The 22,481-nt window shown below is 31.9% G+C and overlaps 2 protein-coding genes across 5 annotated transcripts in view; one reads left to right on the forward strand and one right to left on the reverse strand.

Annotated features, from left to right (window-relative positions):
- Positions 1 to 6,092: 6,092 nt before the first annotated feature.
- LOC114271143 (microtubule-associated protein RP/EB family member 1A) lies at positions 6,093 to 10,830 on the forward strand. 2 transcript variants are annotated; one of them, XM_028212754.2, is made up of 8 exons: positions 6,093 to 6,402; positions 7,459 to 7,527; positions 7,625 to 7,711; positions 9,007 to 9,113; positions 9,214 to 9,344; positions 9,456 to 9,514; positions 10,210 to 10,323; positions 10,500 to 10,830. In XM_028212754.2, the coding sequence occupies exons 1-8, from the start codon at positions 6,295 to 6,297 to the stop codon at positions 10,614 to 10,616; spliced, it is 792 nt and encodes a 263-aa protein (XP_028068555.1). In that variant the 5' UTR covers positions 6,093 to 6,294; the 3' UTR covers positions 10,617 to 10,830. The 2 variants fall into 2 exon arrangements, with proteins under 2 accessions (XP_028068555.1, XP_028068554.1); XM_028212753.2 differs by having other exon boundaries at positions 6,178 to 6,402; positions 9,214 to 9,356.
- Positions 10,831 to 14,230: 3,400 nt separating this feature from the next.
- The window catches only part of LOC114271142 (PH, RCC1 and FYVE domains-containing protein 1), a 30,183-nt gene continuing 21,932 nt past the window's right edge, over positions 14,231 to 22,481 (reverse strand). For 2 of the 3 annotated variants that reach the window (XM_082866584.1, XM_082866585.1), the window contains 3 exons: positions 18,365 to 18,511; positions 15,362 to 15,656; positions 14,231 to 14,588 (listed from right to left, as the gene is read on the reverse strand). In XM_082866584.1, coding sequence (XP_082722710.1) covers positions 15,423 to 15,656; positions 18,365 to 18,511 — 381 coding nt within the window. In that variant the 3' untranslated portion in view covers positions 14,231 to 14,588; positions 15,362 to 15,422. Of the gene's footprint in view, positions 14,589 to 15,361; positions 15,657 to 16,754; positions 16,802 to 18,364; positions 18,512 to 22,481 lie in introns of those variants that run through there. The other variant, XM_028212752.2, reaches the window with a different exon arrangement.

Consider the following 22,481-nt stretch of genomic DNA (forward strand, 5'->3'; position numbering starts at 1 on the left):
ACTTCTCAGAAATTTCTCTGGACAAAGAAGGTGATGAAGGCTTTAGGAATTTCTTTAAGAAGTCTAGAATTTCTCTAGAGAGAAATTTCTCTAGATTTCTCAGAATTTCTCTGGACAAAGAAGATGATGAAGGCTTTAGAAATTTCTTTGGGAAGTCTAGAATTTCTCTGGGCTTCTCAGAATTTCTCTGCACAAAGAAGATGATGAAGGCTTTAGAAAGAGAAATTTCTCTGAACTTCTCAGAATTTCTCTAGACAAAGAAGATGATGAAGGCTTTAGGAATTTCTCTAGGAAGTCCAGAATTTCTCTAGAGAGAAATTTCTCTGAACTTCTTAGAATTTCTCTGGACAAAGATGAAGGCTTAAGTTAGAAATTTCTCTAGAAAGTTCGGATTTTCTCTGAAGAGTGAAGTCCAGAGAAATTTTCAAATTTCTCTGAATCAGATTTTCTCTGAGCCGAATTTTCTCTGGATCGATGTTAAGGGACCTTAGACATTATGAAAATATTGAGCCTCCGTTTGGGAAGTGGGTTGGCTTTTTGGCTTTTTGGCTTTTTGGCTATTTTAGCCTGGGCTATTTTAGCCTGGTTTGGGAAGGGCTTTTTGGTTTTTTGGCTTTTTTGGCTTTTTTTATGAGAGAGGATTGTAATAATTAGGGGTTGGATTTGATGTTTTGTTTTTTGTGGCTAAAATAGCCTATTTTGTTTTTTGTGGCTATTTTAGCCCCAAACCCACCCAAACTTTCTTGCCAAACATAGAGTGTCTTTTATGCTATAAAATCTTAATATCAAGGACCTTAAAAAAAATCTCCCATTTTCAAAACACCAACTTAAGCATTCACGATAGATTTTTTTTTTTAATTAATTTATTTATTTATTTTGATGATAAGTTATTCACTACCGATATATAGATAGTATAGATAAATAATTTGTAAGTGATTGTAATATTTACTGATGTTATCTTACCTGAAATGTCCTTGTCATTAAAATAATAATAATGATTTTTTTTAGGAATTTTTTTGGGGAGTATTTGTAGTTATCAAGTGATAGTGTAGCTATATCTATTATTATTGTCTAAATTTGCTCATGATGAACGAAGTTATCCTATTTAATTCTAAATAATAATGATAGTTGATCAAATTAAAATTGATTAGTTTGATTGGACATCCTATCTTCAAGAAGGAATCAACATAATAATAATAATAATAATGAACCACACTACACATTCATGCAAAAAAGCTGTAGTTGATGATGAAAGAGACATTGATAAGCATAGAAATGAACAGGTTCATGACCCTTCTCTTTTATGGCCTTATATTTATGGGTTACGGCTTCTGTTCAGTTTGGGATCGAACTGAATCATGCTGTTGGACCTATAGGGGCCTATTATGGGTCTCGTTTTGATAATCTGAACCGTTCAATGTGTAGAACTTGTCGAGTACTACATGCCTGCAAAAAATCACATTGGTCGGATATCAATAGCTATATGATCAAATCAGTTTCGTACTAAAAAAATTAGATGGTGAACAAATTAACGGTTGACAAAAAACTGTTTTGATCACGTAGCTATCGATATCCAATCAACGTGATTTTTTATAGGCATATAGTACTTGACGAGTTCTACACATTGAACAGTTTAGAATATCAAAATCAGACCTGTAGGCCCCATGGACCCAACAGCACGGTCCAGTCCGATCCCGAACTGGATAGAAGCCAATGTAAGATATATATCATATGTATTTACATAAATTCTTATAAATATATATAAATTATTTTATAAAATTATATAAATTCTCATAAGTATATATAAATTGTGATTTTTTAAATTTTTATAAATTAACTTATATATATTTATAAAACTTACACAATTTTTTAAAATAATTTATATATATTTATAAAAATTTACATAAATGTATATAATATGCACTTCCACACCTAAGAATTACCCTTTAAATATAAAACTTGACCTAATACCAAACTTTCACCTTTATAGTTTATATTAGATCCTCTTATCAAATGATGATTCCTCTCCCACTTGGCACTAAACGCACCAATTAAAGAGTCGTTTGGCGAGGAATTATTTTAGTTAAAAAAATTTTAAATTATTTTTTTTAACTTCTTAAAAAAAAAAAAAAAGCTATATTCTATCACATTCATTCTATGAAATTTTAATATTCCTTTTTTCATTCATGTTATTTTTTGCATATATATATATATATATTGTAAAAAAATCTAAAAATTCTTCATAAATAAATTAATTTTTTACCTCATAAGTTAGCAAAGAAGTCACTCCTCAATTAAGGATTAAACATTAAAATTATAAACAAACTACAAAACTAAAGTAAACAAACAAAACAAAAATTATTTCTAAAAATATATAAGCTTGGCTTGTTTATTAATTTACAATATATAGTGGAGAAATTCTAATATACACTCCTTTAAAAAAGGTGTACCATATGTATTCATAGTTATGTCATTTTCATTTTAATTATGATTAATTTTCTTCTTTAGTTATGACATTATTTTAGTTATGACCCATAGTTATCCTTCATGTTGTATTTAGGCCAAGTTTGACATGTCCAGGAAAAGTCAAAAAGTCAAAAAATTACTCGAAAAATTAAAAAGTTAACACTATTCACCAAAAGTCAATAATTACGGCTGCACAACTCCTAATCCTAATTTTCTCTTACAAACCAATTTTTACAATTTTTTATTACACATTTTTTCATAAAAAGTCAAAAAGTTAACCCAAACATCTATATTTTCTTCCTCAATTTTTTAGTTCAAAAAGACAAAAAGTGCACTTATTTGAGACACTCCAAACAACCCCTTAGTTTGACAAAAAAATTTTTTTTTTAATTATGACTCAAAAAATTACTATTATGACGTCTTTTTTATTTTAATTATAAAATATATATATGATGCACTTCATTTAAAGGGCATGCACCACAGTACTTCCCTATATAGTATAGTATGATAAAACAAATTATTTTTTAGAGAAGGTATTGTGTGAGTGGCTGAGGGTTAATAATGAATAAATGTAATATTTATATATGTTGGGTCTTTTAGACTTTAATAAGTACTGTATATTGAGTCCTGAATTCAATAGGGAGTTTGGAGGGCTTCTCACAAGGAAAGGAGGGTCAAGGGGAATTACCATCGGCTCGAATTTTTTTGGATACTTTAATAATTTTTTGTTACTTTTGTGTTATCCTAATTTTTATACTTATAAAAATAATGAGGGAGCGCCGCTTGTATTGTAGAGAATTGTATCATTTGTTAATCATAACAAAAATTGCAATAATCATAGACGTAGCCCTATGCAAGGATGAATCATGCAAATCTTTATATTTTAATGTGTGCGATTTATTTGATTCGTTTTATCTTTGTTATTTGCAATTTTATGTCGTATTGATCCTAGTTAGGAAGATACAATTTCATAACAATAAAATATTAAAATATTTTATGTAGCATAGTTGAGAGTTAAAATTAAAAAAACTTAACAATTATTTATTTATTTATTTGTTTTTGAATAATGAAGTGGCTCAAGTACAAACAATTTCACTAGTACAAAATATATTACATATGGGAAGGCTTTTCTCCAATTTAAATCGAGCTAGAGGCTATTGTTGAGTTGTTGTAGATCCACCACAGAATTCGTATCGATAATCTAAACAATTTAAGTTGTAGGGCTCGTCGAGTACTCTATCCCTACAAGGTCTATCGGATATAGATAGCCACTTGATCAGATCATACTTGTGTTAACGATAAGTACGATTTTTAAAATAAATTATTTATATAAATGTGATATGATCAAGTGACTATCGATATCTAACCAATATGATTTTTACAAAGATGATGTACTTGACAAAACTTACATATTGAACGATTCAAATTATCGATACAAATTCTGTATAAGCCTACAGAGACCTAACAACCCTCTCCAGTTGGGATCCCAACTGGAGAAAAATCTCTCCCAATACATATATAGTAGTTGACTAAAAAATAAATAGCATTGCAATGGTGTTATTAATTAATAAATATTTACAAATAAAATTAAGCAAACACACTTTATCTTTCGCTAATTTAAATAATTTAAATATTACACAGTCCAGGTATCTCAATATGAGATTTCTCCTTCCTTAAATTCTCTCTCCATAAGTTGTGGTATCACCGTCGACTGAATTTTGATTTTTGATTTTATAATTTTGAATTATAAGTTAAACAATAATAATTAAAAGAAGTCAACTAAAAAATAATCCATTTTTTTAGGATAAATTACACTTGTACCCCTGAGTTTTGGGTTTAATATATATCACCTCCGACATTTGAAAAATTACATTAATCCCATGTCATTATAATTATTTAGAATGAATAAAAATATTGAACTCATATATTTATTTATTTTTCTTACTTTACTTTACTTCCTTATTTATTTTTTATTTTTTCCTTTGTTTTTTTTTTTTCAATGTAACTTTTTCTATTTTTTTATAAGAATTATGGCCTTTTATATAAGTAGGAATTTGTGAAATGAGACTATTAACCACAGAGTGAGAATTTAAATTTTAGAACATCAGAAAATAAAATGTAACTAAATCAAATCTTAAAAGATGCCAGCATAATTTGTCCCTTTTTTTTTAATACTTAGAGAGGCTTTTAGATTTGAAGCCCTAAAACTTGAAAAAATAAAAAAAATGTACAAGAAGTCCACTGAAAATTTGAAATAAAAAAAAACAGATGCCAAACGTGGCTTAAGAAATTTTCCATTGGTCAGGCCGGCCAAACCCTTCCCAATCGTCTGTTTCTGTTATTACAATAAACATATTTAAATTTTCAAAATAATTATTTTAACGGTTCATCGTTATCTTCCTATTTATTAGTATTATTAATCTCTCTTTTAAAATCCTTATTAATATTATTAGTTGGAGGAGGTGGACTGGATCATGTTCTTTGAGACCGTGGGCTCACTTCACTATTAGTCTCATATTGATAATTTGATTTGTTTATTTTTTAGAGAATAATGTATTAATTATTCATAAAAAAATAAATAAAATCAATTCGATAATAGTAGATAATCATAATCACGCTAAGTTATGACATTTATTTGTAAAAGAATGAATGACAAATATTATTTAAAAATTAAATAAACTATTTTTTAAAAGATAAATGTAATAAAATAACATAGATATGCTTATCAAATATATTTGATTTTTGTTTATTATAAATGATCAATACATTATAATGTAAAAAATAATCAATTCAAATTATTGAAATGAAATTCGTGAGAAGTCTTGCAGACTTAAATACTACGGTCCAATTTATTTTGCTAATTCGAGACAATTTACCTTCTTATTAATTAGTTAATTAATATAGAAGCAAATTTTAAACCTAAAATAAAACCCAAATTGTGCGCCTCAAATGGTTCAACAGCCCTATTGCCAGGACCAAAACAAGAGGCTTTATCCAGAAAAACATACTACACTCAAATGCAAGAAACAGGCGTACAATTGTCTGTCAATAGCAAGAGGCGGTTAACACCCCTCCCCTAATGTTGAAAAAAATAGGAAGAGATTTGTAAAGAAAAGTAAAAAATATAGGTGAAAAATAATATATATTTATATTTTACATAATTTTATATAATTTTTTTTTCCAAATATCTTCTTAAATTTCTTAATCAAATATAACGAAAGATTATTTTGAAAAATTAATTAAAATTTGACTTTTTAATTTTATTTTTTTGAAAAAACATGTAAAAACAAGGGTGATGGGATGAAAAACAACTTCAAAGTCAAAATTGAACTTTCAGTTCTGTTCTCAAATTGGCTCTAAAGAGAAGTTATTGGTTGATCTTCGATCATGGTCCGATATTGTAATTGATAGGAGGGATACGATTTACAAATTTATATTAATTAGTAAGGAATTATTTGTGATGATCTAAATAATTATATTTTTTATTTTTTTATAAAAGAATGTACCGAAAAAATAAAAAAGAATATGATAAAAAAAAATAAAAATATAAAAAGATGTATTATTTTAAAAATGTCAAACTTAGCACAAGTATGATAAATTATAATGAATGAGGGGGCATGATTACGTGACATGACGAATCAATAATTTGTCCTGAGCCACACGCCACATATTTTCACACATTTCTGACACATTCCCCCCCTCTTTCTCAATCTAAAAATGCATATATGTATAACGTCTCCTCTTGGCTTTCTCTCTCTAAAAGTTGTTTGAAATCTCATCTCTATCTTTGATCTGCACACACACACAGAGAGAGAGAGAGAAAGAGAAATGGCTTCGAATATAGGGATGATGGACAGTGCGTACTTTGTGGGGAGGAATGAGATTCTTCAATGGATCAATGCCAGGCTTCAGCTCAATCTGTCTCGCATTGAAGAGGTATACTACATTTAGGGTTTCATGATCACACAAATATATCTATATATCTATATATACACAAAATATACCTTCTTTTTTTTTTTTTTTGTATTCATTTTTTCTTCTTCTTTTGATTCAATCAAATATATACATGTATGTGCAATATATGTGTATCTCTCTGTAGTCGCGGATAAATGTATCCAATGTTAATTTTGTGAAATATCAGATATTTTTCGGAAAGTTTTGGTCACTATTAAAGTAAAATTATAATAAATTTTGCATACTATTAGAGTATAATCATTAAAATAAATTCAAGAATATTATTCGGAAAGTCTTGGTATCCTATTTGTTTTTTTTTTTTTTGATTTTGTCGTAGTATCGCCTTATCTGTATCTCATATTTGTATCCATGCTTCATAGTAAGCAAGGAAGGCTCTGACGCTACTGTAATTTTTGTTTACAATAATGTTATAGTGACCAACTTTCATAGTTATTAGGTCTGTGTTGTTTTAAGCAAATTGGAAGAGTATTGGGCCTGTATTGTTTGTTACCAATGCAATTATTATTATCTTAATAAAAGGTCAAATTTCATGGTAATGGTTTGCGTTTATTGCTTATCAATTGAATGAGAGATGATGTGGCTATTTGGGGAATTATAGCAAGAATATTGGTTGACCAATGAGAAAGTCCCCACATGACGTGTTAACATGTCCAAGGAACTGCAGGGATAATCTCCTCATTCAATCTATATGATTTCTGAATTTAGTTGGAGATTGGCAACAACCCTGCCAATATTTATTTCTATAGATACTGAGTTTTGAAAGTCAAAATAAATTTAGAGAAAAAATAAAAGAGAAATGGAGATGGACTTTCAAGCCTTATCTAGGATTTGGTTTCCCATCAAAGATTTATTTGACATAATTTGAACAGACTCCAAAAACTGGTTTAGAAACCTTGATACTCATTTAAAATGGTGGTTTCACTTGATGTAATAATGTAAAATGTGCCATTCTGGTCTCATCATTTTTGCATGGAAATATTAACTTTTCATTTGTATAATCATTCTATTTTGTGTTAGGGTGCTTCCGGTGCTGTGCAATGTCAGATGATGGACATGACCTATCCAGGAGTTGTTCCAATGCACAAGGTGACTACTGTACTTTTGTTTCGTTATGTTCCATTTATCTGATTCTTTGATGTTGTTCGTTGAATAAAAATCTCTAATCTAATGTGATTTATTGTAGGTGAATTTTGACGCAAAATCAGAATATGATATGATCCAGAATTACAAAGTGCTGCAAGAAGTATTTAATAAACTGAAAATTGACAAGGTAAATCCCTATTTAGAGACATTCCAAACTCGTGTAGTAGCTTAATGATTATTATTATTATTTTTAATAAATAAATATTATTAAAGGCGCCAAAAGGGGTTCAACATCTCCAAAATACTCTTAATGAGAGTAAGTTGGGTAATTATTCAGTATTCCCAGAGTATGGACACGTGGTGCTCTATAAAGTTTTGATTGGTAGATAGGGGTAGGGGCCCACTATTTATGTTGGGGATGGGGAACAACATGGAGGCTAAGTAATTGATGATTGGTTTGGAGTATGACCACGTGGTGTTTCGGGATTATTAAATAATTTCCCGAGTAAGTTTGCCTTCCTTAAAGAGACACTATCGCTTCCATCCAACTAGCCAAATTGCAAACCTTTTTACCACACCATCCCACACAGATGTAGCTTTAAACAAAAATCCTAGAGGAAGGACCAAATAAGTTGTGGGGGAAGAGCTAACCTTTAAACATTTGTCAAGCCTAGTACATTTCGCATCTCACCCACATGAATAATCTTGCTCTTTTCTAATTCTCACTTTCATTTTGGACACCATCTCCAAGAAAATAAGAAATCATCGTAAATATCTCGGGTGCTCCTCATCTCACCTACAAATGGATGTTGAAGTATTGAAACTAAATTTCCACCGCCAACTCTTTTTGGGTGGATAACCACCGCCAACTCTGCCGACATCTAAACCCCTAATCATGCTTCCTTGGACCACCCAGCCAATCGTATGCTGCAAAAAATTGTCCTTATTTATGGTACCATTCTCCTAAATGTCCCTGCATGCCATAGTTACATTGGAATATTTTACAAAGGATAATTTGCCAAATTCAAATTTTATTGATTGATTGTCTCAGTTTTGAGGTAATTGTGGGTGGAAAAAAATGAGATTTTTTTTTTTTTGGGTAAATCTGGTGATGCAATGCTAGCTATGCCTTTGTCACAAGCACAACCATGATGCCATATAAATGACTTAAAAAGCATGCATTCACATTGAGCATCATTCTCTTTGCAGTTTACGACTTCAAATGAATTGAAGCTACTCTTTTATTTTATTTTATTTTATTTGTTCTCGTTGCTGTGTTAAATGCCCTTGTGGAAGCCAAACAATTGAGGATAAGCATTCTAATCACCAATGCACATAGAGCAAAAGCTTCACAATTTTGGTATTGCTCTTACTCTCACTAACAATGACTTAGACATGCATAGGCAAAGTCGGTTATACAGGTGTTTGAATGTGGTTGCAAATTTTATTTGCATGAACTAATTTAATTTTTTTTGATTGCAGCATATTGAAGTCAATAGACTAGTTAAGGGTCGACCTTTGGACAACTTGGAATTTTTACAATGGCTAAAACGCTATTGTGATTCTGTAAATGGTGGCATTATGAATGAGTATGATGCTTATTCCATAATTCTTTGTACATGATTCATATGACAAGTGACAACCAGAATTTATTATACTTTTTCTGACATGTTTATTGGTTTCTTCCAGGAACTATGATCCTGTGGAGCGCAGAAGCAAGGGTGGTAAAGAACGATATCCGAAGGGTTCTTACAAGAACTCAAAATCACTGCAAGCAAACAATTTGCATAATTCTGGCTCTGGTTGTGGAATAGGTCTTGGTGAGACTTTTGGTCAGCCTGTACCACAAAATTTCTTCTTCCAAATTTTCGTTTATTTTTAATTTATAGGTTCAATCCTTATCATTGTTGTTTGGTAATCAATTGATATAGGGACTAAGCAAGGTAAAACAGGTGCTACTTCGGGAGAGATTCAAGCTCTGAACAAGGAGGTATTGGCATTAGAATTTCTTGGGTGCCTTCATTTTTTGGTTTAGATTTTGAATTGCATGCAAGTTTAATTCTCCAAGCTGCTGTGGTTGAGCATATCTAATTGATGGAAAAAGTCTTATTCAATTTCGGAGGATATGTGCTTTGGACAACATGCCACGGGTAGGGTTATAAAACAAATCAAGCTACTCGTGTTTGGCTTGTTAAAAGCTCGTTCACGATTGGCTTGCAATGTAAACAAGCCAAGCTTGAGCTTCCAAACCAAGTTTGAACAACCTATTGCTCAGCTCAATAAGTACATATACACTATAAAAAACCAAGCTACTTGAGCTCGATTAATATTCGGCTCATTAACAGCTCATTCGAGATTGAAAACAAGTCAAGCTTAAACATATGTTCAAAAACTTGTTATCAAACCAAGCTTAAACAACCTATTATTTGGCTCGACTCAGCTCGTTTACCAGCCCTAGCCACGAGTTTACCTGCTTAAAGATGGCTTTATAGATATGGTTCTGTCTTGCAGTTAATATATGTTGCCTGCAAATCTTTATTGAACTGCTCAATGATGTTCATTTTTACATTGCTCTTTTTTAATGGATGTCCTGTAAATTTGAAAGATATTATCTTAGTCTGTTTTGTCTAACTCCAATGAACAATGCTAAGTTGTAATGAGATTTGTTTTGTGCTCTCCATCCAGATCACTGATCTTCAGCTATCTGTGGATGTCTTGGAAAAAGAAAGAGATTTCTATTTTGCAAAGTTACGAGATATTGAAATACTCTGTCAGACTCCCGAGCTAGAACATATTCCGGTAAGATTTTCTCTATGTTTTTTTGTTTGTGCTTCTACAATGCCTTTACGACTCATATTTCCATATACATCAATCTCCATGATTGTTCTGCGTGGTTTTGACTCTGATATGCTTTATTGTCTTATCAATCTTCACGGTTTCTTTACTCTGGATGGCCGTGTTCAAATCACTGGCAGATGGCTGTGGCAATCAAGAAGATTCTGTACGCTGCCGATGAGAAGGAGTCGGCACTTGAAGAAGCTCAAGAAATCATTGGCGAATCCATCGATGAAGTTGACCCAAGCACTGACTGAAATAATAGAAATTCTTGCCTATGAAGGACACCGAGGGGCATTCTGGTAAACAAATCCTTGGTGTTCTTCGATTTCGTTATACCAGTGATCATTCATTCACCGTCTCTAGATTTTGGACAGATTTTAGAGTTAAATTTTGGACTTTCTTTTCGTGTATGTGTTGCCCGGATGATTGATTGACCATTGGAATGAAAAATTGCAAATTGTAGAAAAATACTTTCCATGGTTACAACTACCTTTCTTGGTGCTTGTGAAATCTTCATGTTGGAAATGGTTCCTTGTTAACTCACTATTCATTTAAATCACAGCGAAGGTGGTTTAGAATTTACAGTTGGTTTGATAAGAATATGATTTCTCACTATTTTGTTTACACTTCAAAAATTATCTGGTAAAATATAATAATTTTTTAAATTACAAATTGAAGATGTTAAGTGAAATCACAATTATATATATATATATATATGTATATATATTCTAAGACTTATTTCGTTACAGATTTTATGCGGAGTTGATCATATCACCTTTGCTATGTAGCTAATGTGGCTAACACAGTGTCACCTTAACTATGTAGCCAATGTGACTATTATGTTGAAGTTACATGAAACGACAAATTTAATGTGTGATTTCACTTAGTAAACCAAGTTGACTCATTTAGTTTCAATCCATTTTGTCGTTTTTCTCCATTTTTCTCTCTACTCATTGACTGTCGTGAATCCAGCTAATTTTATGAGGTAAACTCTTACCTTATATTTAGTTGAGAGATTTAAGAAGGAATTTGAAAAAAAAAAAAAAAAATGTATGAAATTAGATGAAATATAGATATATTTTATTTATATTTTACCAATCTTTTTTTTTTCTTTTTTAAATTCCTTTTCAAATCTCCTATGTAAAGCAATTCTAGGCATAATAAAGAGCTCTTTTTCAATCTTTTGCTATGAAAAGCAATGAATGACTTTACTTAAAGCAGACCATTGTCTACGAACATTAAACACTTCTATCTTGTGTAAATAACACTTTTGCACCATTGATGGGTCATTCTAGTTAGTAAGAAAATTTGTTCTTTTTTTCACAGATTAAGATTCGAATTCTTTACTATTTAAGTGAATCCCTTTCTATTTAAGTAAAAATTTGACGATTTGGGTAGATTGACTAGCTTTTTTCCAGTTTAGTTTGTAAGAGTGAATCTTAAGAGTCCTACATTGAGAGTTTTCTAGGCATTAAAAAAATGATAAAAAAATAACACTTTCGCAAGCCATAGTTGTCATTTACACCAAGACACAGTTGTCATTACATCCAATAGAGTTCATAACTACCTTAATTTTAAGGGAAAATTTCAAGGATCAAAAAAACAAACAAAACAAAAAATAAAAATAGACCAATTAGAGACCACTGGGCCCTGGCGGTCACCCCAGTGGGGTACAGACCATTTTCCTTAAAAATAATACAAATAAGAAAAATGATTTGAACCTCTAAAAAAACACCTCTAATGCACCTCTAATTTGTCTTTTTCTTCTCCTATTTTTGTCTTTTACTTCACTGTTTTTTTTTTTTTAATTCCCGAACAGCTCATTAGAGCTGTACGGAATGACCTCTAATTAGAGGTCTGTAGCAAGATTGTACAAATAAATGATAAATTTTATAAGTATTAATGATTAAAGACAAACTTTTTCACTAATCTATAATAACTTTTTGACAAATGCACTGATTAATAATTTTCAGGGCAAATTACATATACCTCCCTTGAGGTTTGGCTAAATTACAGATACCCTTGAGGTTTTGAAAATTACACCCCGCCCCCTAGGTTTGTATTTTCATAACAATTTACCCCCTGAGGTTTAAATTTCATAACAAATTACCCCCTAATTTGTTATGCAAATATAGCATTCAGGAGGAATTTATAATTTCTCAAACCTCAAGGGGTATTTGTAATTTAACCAAACCTCGAGGGGTATATGTAATTTGCCCTAATTTTCACTTGGAGATTACAAATAATGTTTTCTTTTCAAAAAGTGGTTTCAGAATATTTTGAGCAAATTAGGTCAATAATTCATGTACTTTGCCCTCTGTGATTTTGATCTTTTCCATTTGCTCCATTTTGATTTTAAATTTTACATTAATTTAATCCAAGTGATAACTTAATTTTAATTGAAAATTGGTTACGTGTGAATGACATGCGATCGTTTTTTAAGAGCAAAAAATATATTTTACTTGAGAAAATAGCAGTTTGTCCCCTAAACTTTCATGCATTTTTTAATTTGATCTCCAGACTTCAATTAATATCAATTTTACATCTAAACTTTCAAATTTTTGATTAGTTTGACTCATGCCGTCATATTCCGTCTACAATTGGATGAAATGTGCTGATGTGAGGGGCAAATTAATTTTTAAGGCATAGTTTAAGAGGCAAATTGATTTTTAATTTGGGGGCAAATTGATTTTTTTTGATATAGTTTAAAGGATAAAATAAAATTTCAATTGAACTTTAGTGTCATACTAGCACATATAGTCTGATTGAAGACGGAATGTGTCGGCATGAGCTAAATTGATTAAAATTTTGAAAGTTTGAATGTAAAATTAATATTAATCAAAATCTAAGAGTCAAATTAAAAAAATTCGAAAGTTTGAATGTAAAATTAATATTAATCAAAATCTAAGAGTCAAATTAAAAAAATTCAAAAATTTGAATGTAAAATTAATATTAATCAAAATTTAAGAGTCAAATTAAAAAATACGTGAAAATTTAGAGGTGAAAATGGTATTTCCTCATTTTACATTTCTCTTTCATCTCCTTCACCCCCTTTGCAATAGACATCCACATCCATCACCACTGCCACCACAGCACAGCGCAACCCACCATTCACACTACAAAAACATTTATCTGCCTATCACTTTACCACCACTCCACACCATCTCTCTGCCAAACAAATACCACACAAAATCATAAAAATTAAAAAAACTCGAAATTGAAACTTTGGATCACTAAACTCGCCAACTGAAACTATCCGAAAAACCCTGCTTGGTATATTGGGAAATAGAAAGAAGGAACGAGTTTGTATTGGGATGGTTCTTTGAAGAGAGTCAGCATTGCTCTCTAAGATGGGTCTCTGCCATACAAGCGTAATTTGCCTGAAAATTCATACCTACTCCAAACACACATCTCATTTTTTATTATGCAAAATTTTTATTTAATTGAAATAATTATTTTAATAAATATATTTAAAATTAGTCTCATTCTAAATGCAACATACATATTTTTTAATGATACTAATTTTATAAAATTCAAATCCAATGATTAAAAATACTTTTTTTTATCCAAATATAAGTATAAAAAGAGATTTTTAGTTGTTTAGAGAGAGAGAGAGTGTGTAAGAGAGAGACGAGAGAAGAGAGACAGATATCAAGATTGAGTCAGAGAGATGAGTGAGGAGCATTTTTGTTCTAGAATTCCTAGATTTCATGAGATTGTAATTATTTTAGACATTTCCACTCTTGTTGACCTATGAATATCACCTGTTCCAAAGTTCTGATGGCACTACCATCATGGCTCACTATAAATAATTAGTGATAATAATAATTAAAAAAACAAACAAGCGAAAAAAAAAAAAAAAAAGAGATATTGAAACAGCTTAAAGCATAACATTTTGGAACCAAAATTTGTACAACACTGCAGAGCTCACTCTAATAGGTAGCAGAAATATGTACACATGATTTACAATTTTTCTATCTACCACTTACTTCATTTCTCTCTTTACCAGCTAACCTCTCTTGGCTTTTTGTTGGTCCCGGATCCTTCGGGTAATTCTAGATCCATCAAGTGATCAAAATTCTTTTTCAAACAAGAATTACCTATTTATCAGCTTCCATTTTTCTGATGACATTGCTGTATGCAACGGATGTCCTTTGCACATATCTTGATCTTGTTCACAGCCCACCATCTGTCTCAAGCTTTGATCCTCGTCAAATTGGTTCCAACTGTCAATGTTAATAAAAGATTCGAGTGTAAGCATGAAATATATGGTAATGGCAGAGCTGTACAAACAAGTATAACCAAGGTTCTCATTAAAAAACAAAACAAAAAAAAGAAAGTATAACCAAGGTTCCTCTTGTTTCTATAGAAAATGGAATCATGGACAAAAGTAGTTTAATTGTGACCAATCACCACCCAATGTGGGCATTTCAATCAGTACCTTTTTCCACCACTGGGAGGAAAGTAATTAAATGTTATAGAATGTATCAAACTTCTTGTGTGGCAACTACAACGGTTACAAGAATCTTCTAGAAGCATATCCAAGAGGAAGAAAAGGGGAGCTTACGAGTTAGGATTGCCCTGGCTAAGGTAGTCTATCCATGTTTAATATTGGTCGTGGATAATAAGATTGTTTATAATCAAAGCCTTGTTGGTCTTTGCATGTCCACAAAACAGATAGAATTCGAGAAGCAACACTATACTGGATATTAACAGGAACAATTTGGTGATCAGCAAGCTTATCAGATAACATCAAAATTATAAATAGGATATTCAAAAGGTCGCATGTCCAACTATTCTTTAGAAAGAAAATGACAGCACAATTTTTATTTTTTATTTTTTATTTTTAAGAAGTCTAGCAAAAGTATCAAAATTACTTCAAAATTATGTTTTAGGTTAATATATTCCAGTTTGAATGGTCAAAGGCTACTTTTTGTCATAGATATTATTCTCAAAGCAAGTAATGAGTAAGTTTATAGAAGACAAAAGTTTGCAATACCTGAAGCAAACCCATCTGAGATCGTACTAGTGGAGGGAAACAAGTTGTGTATGCACTTGCACTACGCACCACTTTCATGTATATCCCACTCTGATTTTTCAGATTGTCCCACGGATCCATTGGACAACATTGGAATTAAAATGTGGCCATCAAAGGAAGGCTCAAGATGTGCATTGCTTGTCATATGGCTCCCAGTAGAAGATTGACTCGGAGTACTTGAGGTGGTTCCAACAAGCGAACTTGATTTTATGCCAAGAGAAGAATCTTGAGGCACTTTTTCAGCCATATCTTTCAGCTGTAAAAAAAGTTGAATTTTGACATAGTTAATATCATTTGTTGACCTTGAAATACAAGAAAAGGAATAAATTCTAAAAAACATGCATTCCCGACTTACACTATACCAAGTATCATCCTTTATTAGCATTTCATTTGGCTGCACTGACACTATACCAAGTATGCGATTTCATATTATTTTGGTACCCTGCATTGCAGCTAGTTTTGTTTTGAGGTTGCTGCATTGGCAATTCATCTCTGTGCAAATACTAGCACTTTTTGTTATATAAAAATTTAGTTACTTTAAGGGAAACATTAGATTAACCTGAATGACCATTTTTTAAATTTCATTACTGTGGGACTAACCAAGTATCATGCTAGCTTTGAAGGAAGCCACAATATGAGTCTGGTTCTCACTTAATGTAGTCTCTAATTTCTTGAGTTGAAAACAACTAAATTTTTTTCAGCAGATAAGGATGCATGAATAGCTTAAGCACGAGTATAGTTGACTAACAAATGAAACCTGTTAAGTGGATCATATACTATTTAAGGGGCCAAAAAAAAAAAATAGTAAACTAATTTGGTCCTTTCCCCTTCACCTAATACAATGTAGGCCCCGTTTGGTAGAGCTGTTGGAAAGTGATTATAGATTATAACTTAACAGATTATAGTTTATAGCTGTGAGTATAAGCTGGTAACCTGTTTGATGTAACTGTGGGATTATAGATTTAAGCAGTAGAGTAGTGTTTGGTAAATAAGCTGTAAAATAGCTTTTTGCTGTATAATTGTCCTTTTTGCCCTTATGAACAGAAAATTTTTAATTGTCATTTTCTTTTCTTTAAATTGTGAAAAAGTTATTTCATTAATGGAAGTTGATTAATTAGTACCTAATTTTGTACATTTCATGACCTCAAATTTATTTTCTTACTTTTTTTTTATTTTTTAAATGTTTTTTGTAATAATATTGAGTTGAAAAGGAAACAAAAAAATGTTTATTGCAATAAAAATACAAGAAATTACTATTAAAATAAGCCATAATCTATCCCCATAATCTGTACCAAACACACCAATCTAACTTAATTTAAGCTAAAAGCTGCTTTAAGCTGAATTTAAGTTTTACCAAACGGCCCTGTAGAAGAATTGCATCATGGTATGGATTGTCGGATGCTGCAAAATTTTTAATAATACATCATCACACCTAACAAAATATTTAAGGAGACATATTGGTATAGAGTGTGCAAAAAAATGTATGCACTTGTAGTTCAAAGATGGATCACCTATTCAAGAATGCATCTGATTTAGCAAGCATATAATGATAGAACAAATAAAAATGAAAAGGATAAAAGAAAAGGAACTATCGAAGTTGAATTTTGTAATAAGGCAATAAAGTTGAATATGGATAGAAAAGAGAAAAGAAAGAACACAAATGTTTAATGTGGTTCGGCCAATATTGGCCTAAATGCACACACACAAAGCCCTAGGGGGCTACATCTTTCATTCACTCAATTTTTATTTTTATTTTTATTTTTTGATAAATATTTCATTCACTCAACTTGATACCCTTTTTTCCATGATACACCATATATATAGAGTGGGAGACACAATCAAATCATTTCACTTTAGGGACTGAAATAAATCAAAGATACAAAATTCATGATAAGCACAAATCATGAGAAATCCACATATTCTGATATTTTTAACAATTTAATCTTTCTTCAACAGGAAGGGGAGATTGATATGGGGTTGGTGATCTGTTCAAATAATGAGTTTTTTAGTTTGAACAGCCATTTTTATGAAATGCATGAAAGTTTTTAAGGTCTAAAACTAGTGGAATTAAAAAGGTTGTACTCAATGCACAAGGCTCTCCCCTATAGCAGTTAACAGGGTGAAGGGAGGTAGTAGGTATGCAGCCTTACCGCCACTTTTTGGAATCTGGGTCTTCTAAAAGTTAAATTGTGCATTTATAAAGTAAGTAGTTAATTGGTTCACGTAATGGTTTAGACAATAACAAAATGCAAGTGTATGTATAACCATGTATTTCCTTGTTCCAAATCTTATGCCTACTCATGTTCATAATTAATTGATCAATAAAAAACTTGCTTTATGATTTACTGCAGAAATTAACCATAGAGGAGTCAGACTCCACTTTTTGTGGAGAGGCTGATTCTCTTGACTCTAATAATTCCTGTGACTCAAACCTGTGCCACAATGTTGGGGACAGATAACACTTGCCATTGTCCTGACTCGCGACCTCTTTTCAGTACTGATGGAACTCTTTCCATAATATGAGAAATTATGAGAAGTCAAAAGATTGGCTGGATATTTATTTATCAAAAAAAAAAAAAAGATTGGCTGGATACACCCATTTGAAGTGAAACTCCTCATATGATGTAACGAACATATCAGTTACTATTGATCAGTTATTAGTTGATTTGTGCAATTATGTTTTTTTAACACCTTGGCCTTATGGACACAACGTTGCAACACACTGCCTAATACATGCAGTTTCCGTAGACATTTGCATGTGCTCTGACACATGAGACTTCAGAAATGACTAGTTTAGCAGTTTACAACTCCAAATCCTGAAAGTTAAACCTACTTTAGCTGTCAATCTATCAAGTTCACATAATTATAAAGGAGATAGTTCTTATGAAAACCTCAACTTGACGGATCATGTAAAGCTCAAAGTTCAAACAAAGACACATTTATTGAATCGCAATATTCTTTCACCTGCTTGGTTAGAGATTTGATTACTTCATCTGCAACTCTGTTTTTGTCCGCTTCCTCCCTGGCTAGCATAGTTGCTTCTTTCAACTGCCGTGATGTTCTTTCAAGTTCTGCTTCTAGATGTTGAGATTTGTGAGTAAGATCTTCCACCTACATGAATATTTCAGCATGAAAGAAATTTTGTTGAAGATGTAGATTTTTCTCAATCCATTTTGAGTTGAAGGGATATATTTAATATACAGAGTGAGATAAGTTCTTGCAAGAGTAGAACGAAATTCCATTAATTTAATAGTTGGCTCTGGTCCAAGGGTGCATGTGAGCCACTTTGGGTGCTAGACAAAATCATTGCTTTATCATGACATTTACCATGATGGCCCTTAGCATATATTTAGCTCATTTGAGTTGATTCAGCTACTCAAATTACAAGGATCATTTCTTCACAGATGAGCTACTTGCAAGTGGAGTTCGGTCTTGCATGCTTAAAGGGGAAGACATCAAAGCTAACAAATCCAAGGTTGGGTTGTCGTTTACTTGACTGTTTGTATTAAATCATTGATCTAGTAGATTTTTTGCTCGGCAAGGGTGCTGTGGTAATTGAAAAGCCCAGCTTACACTTCTCCTTAAAATCCAAGTATTAAGGAGAGAGAAACTGGAGCCTTATAACCATCATAGATGGGGCAACTTCAGGTGATGTGAGACGCATTCCAATACACCCTCCTGGACCAAAACATATAGTAGCCGGACAAATGACACACCAGTCATAGGCCCAACCAAGCTCTGATACCAAATTGAAAAACTCAGCCCACACTTCTCCTTAAAACCCATGTATTAAGGAAAAGGAAACTGGAGTCTTATAACCTGCACAGATGAGGCAACTCCAAGCGATGTGGGACACATTCCAATAGTGGTTTTTTACCCAAAGAGATTGTTCCCCCACATATATAGCTGGGTTTATTATCTTGATTTATTTACCACGATACTTCGTGGATGGCTTATGCATAGTTGATCTATCTTGAGATTGACTAACTGAATTAATAATTCAATAGGTAAATTTTAATTGGTAATTTGTTTGAGTTTGGACTATTTTCCTCCTCTAGGCACAAATGTGTCCACCTCCATGATTTCAGTAGGAATGGACAAGTTAGTGAGATAATAGCAATAGCAGCTGTTAGAGATAAAATGAAAGAAATATTTACTAGGATTGGTCAAGCCTAGGTGGAACAAAAACCAATAACTCTACCCTACAAGGTACAATGATCTTTCTTACATTGAAAATAATGCTAGGGGAGGAGAAGACCAAAACTGAATGGGCATTTAGATAGTAAGGAAGGGCATTACAGTATCTAGTCTAATTGAAGTGGTCTTTGATAGAGCAAAATAACAAAGCAAGATTCATGTCCCAACACCATGCAATACAACAAGACAAGGCTTTGTTTCAATTGAGCTCCCCTGAGATAACTAGTAGCACCAGCATTGAGGTAGTTATAAGAGAATCTTTATAAAACAGTATTAGCTCCTGATGCAGAGTATAAAAAGTTCAAGGAAGGCTAAATTCAGAGAAGTGATGATACTTGGACATTGGCATAATTTCATACAAAAACTGATAGGAATTTTATATAATTATGTTTTTAGCATTATAAGAGTATTATTTTATGGTTATTTTTATGTTTTCTAGGATTTTTAGGTCAAGGGTATTTTGGTAATTTCTGGACATGGGTTATACAGGTCGCCATGGGTCGTTGTGTTGGTCAAGTTATTTAATTATGTTTTATTTATATTTCTTATTTGGTCTTAAATTAGTTTTGAAAGTCTAAAATATTATAATAGTTTTCTATTTTTTTGTTCTAGTTGGTTTAAGAAATCTCTTAGTCCTATATAAAGCCATGTAATGCAATTAATTCAATAGACTTGATATGTTAGAGAATTTTAGAGCTTTTAAAGTTTCTTTATGGATTGTGTGATGCAATCAAACCCTAGGTGTGATGCCTAAGGAATTCTAGGAGTGATTCCTAGACTTATCTCCTTCCCCTTTCCCTCTTTTATTTTCTGCACTTTAACAGCCCAAACTCTATTCACGGGTACTTTCACTGCCGCAGAACAGCTCTTACAGCGCTGTCCTGCATTAATTTTGGTATCAGAGCAAAAGATCCTATTGTTTTGTGGAAGTTCCGAAACATGTCTACACATCCTAGAACATCTCGGACGGGGAATATTTTTTGAAAACCAAAGAGATCAAATTCTTTTTAAAATTGTGGAGCAGTTAGATAGTTTTCAAGTTCGGCTTAATTCTTCAGAAAGACGAGCAGCCCAACAAAAGTTCGTAAATAGTCAGATTATAAGAGGAAAAAATAATCTGATTGATGAACCAAAAACACCCCAAGGGACACCAACTTTGAAGAAATTCGTCAATCCAAATCCTATGTGTTCCAAAATAGATTTTGTGAATGACAAGCAAACTTTTTCCATGGGGAAAGATGACCAAATTTTGAAGAATGAAAAAGCAGTTATTGATGATTCAGAAGAAATCCAACAATCACCTATAAAAATTGTTGTTCAAGAGTCTCAAGAACAAGTTGTTGGTCCAAAACCAAATTTGTCTTTAGATGTTAATAAGTTACTGGCTGAGCCCAATTTAGAGCCAAGAGAGTTGTCTTTGGAGCCTAGAGTTCTGGATATTGTCCAAATAGAAGATTCGGAGGCCACACAAAATGTAGGGATTGAAGAATTACAGCAACAAGTTGTTGATGCTGACCCTAATAAGGCCTTACAAGTCACCAATTTGCTGCTTAACTTCTCTCCAACAGAGCCAAACAAGAACAAAATGCACAGAATGAATTTTGCAGCCCAAGATTTTGATCAATTCAAGAATGTTTCAATTCCTTCTATTGATTTTGTCATTCCTAACATATTTAGTATTATGAAGGATAATATCAATTTCTCAAAATTTTTGTTCCTATCTCCAACAAAGAAAAGCCGGCAACAACTTAAAGATTTTAATATGAAGTTGTGGATGCAATTTTGAAGCTTGTGGATGCTTATACTTCAACACTTCAAAACTCTAGGTCAAGTTTTATCCAACCAAGGGAGAATGCTGCAGAGTATAAGAAGCTCAAGGAAAGCTAAATTCAGAGAAGTGATGATACTTGGACATTGGCATGATTTCATACAGAAACTGATAGGAATTTTATATAATTATGTTTCTAGTATAATTAGAGTATTATTTTATGATTATTTTTATGTTTTGTAGGATTTTTAGGTTAAGGGTATTTTGGTAATTTCTAGGCATGGGTTATACGGGTCGCCATGGGTTGTCGTGTGGGTCAAGTTATTTAATTAGGTTTTATTTATATTTCTTATTTGGACTTAAATTAGTTTTGGAAGTCTAAAATATTATAATAGTTTTCTTTTTTTTGTTCTAGTTGGTTTAGGAAGTCTCTTAGTTCTATAAAAAGTCATGTAATGCAATTAATTCAATAGACTTGATATGTTAGAGAATTTTAGAACTTTTAAAGTTTCTTTATGGATTGTGTGATGTCTAAGGAATTCTAGGAGTGATTCCTAGACTTATCTTCGCATTCTCCTTCTTTCCCTCTTTTATTTTCTGCACTTTAACAGCCCAAACACTACTCACGGGTACTTTCACTGCCCCAGAACAGCTCTTACAGCGCTGTCCTGCATCACATACTCAATATGGCAGCACTACTATCTAACTAATGCATACTTATTAATGTGCCTTCAGGTTACATAATCTTCACTGTGTCTCTTGTGTTATCATGCAATAACTTTCAAGCATTGACATTAACATGCATTTAAATAGTCACTAAAAGCATGTAAACGTAGATTTTTTTTCTATTAGGGCCAGGACAGCACATTAATTTAGACAGGATGAAATGATAGTTCCGTGATTTTCATGATTACATTCATGTTGTAAGATCATTTGAACAATTTAACCATCCTAGTAAAGATCATGCACCAGTTGAAGATAACTATCTTTCAAAATGAATCAGATAATCAAAAAGATTTTCTTCAAACACTTAATAAAGTTAGATATTGTCAACACATTGTCAAGCAGTCATACTCTTCAATAATACATCAAACAGTGAACAACAAAAAACTACAA

This window comes from Camellia sinensis, chromosome 4 (assembly GCF_055761805.1).
Source record: "Camellia sinensis isolate YWXY chromosome 4, ASM5576180v1, whole genome shotgun sequence".
Classification (NCBI taxonomy): Eukaryota; Viridiplantae; Streptophyta; class Magnoliopsida; order Ericales; family Theaceae; genus Camellia; species Camellia sinensis.

Bases quoted from the DNA above. Each gene is read 5' to 3' on its own strand.
- LOC114271143 (XM_028212753.2), top strand. From the start codon at position 6,295: ATGGCTTCGAATATAGGGATGATGGACAGTGCGTACTTTGTGGGGAGG. The intron at 6,403-7,458 runs GTATACTACATT...ATTTTGTGTTAG, and splicing joins ATCTGTCTCGCATTGAAGAG to GGTGCTTCCGGTGCTGTGCA. The intron at 7,712-9,006 runs GTAAATCCCTAT...TTTTGATTGCAG, and splicing joins ATAAACTGAAAATTGACAAG to CATATTGAAGTCAATAGACT.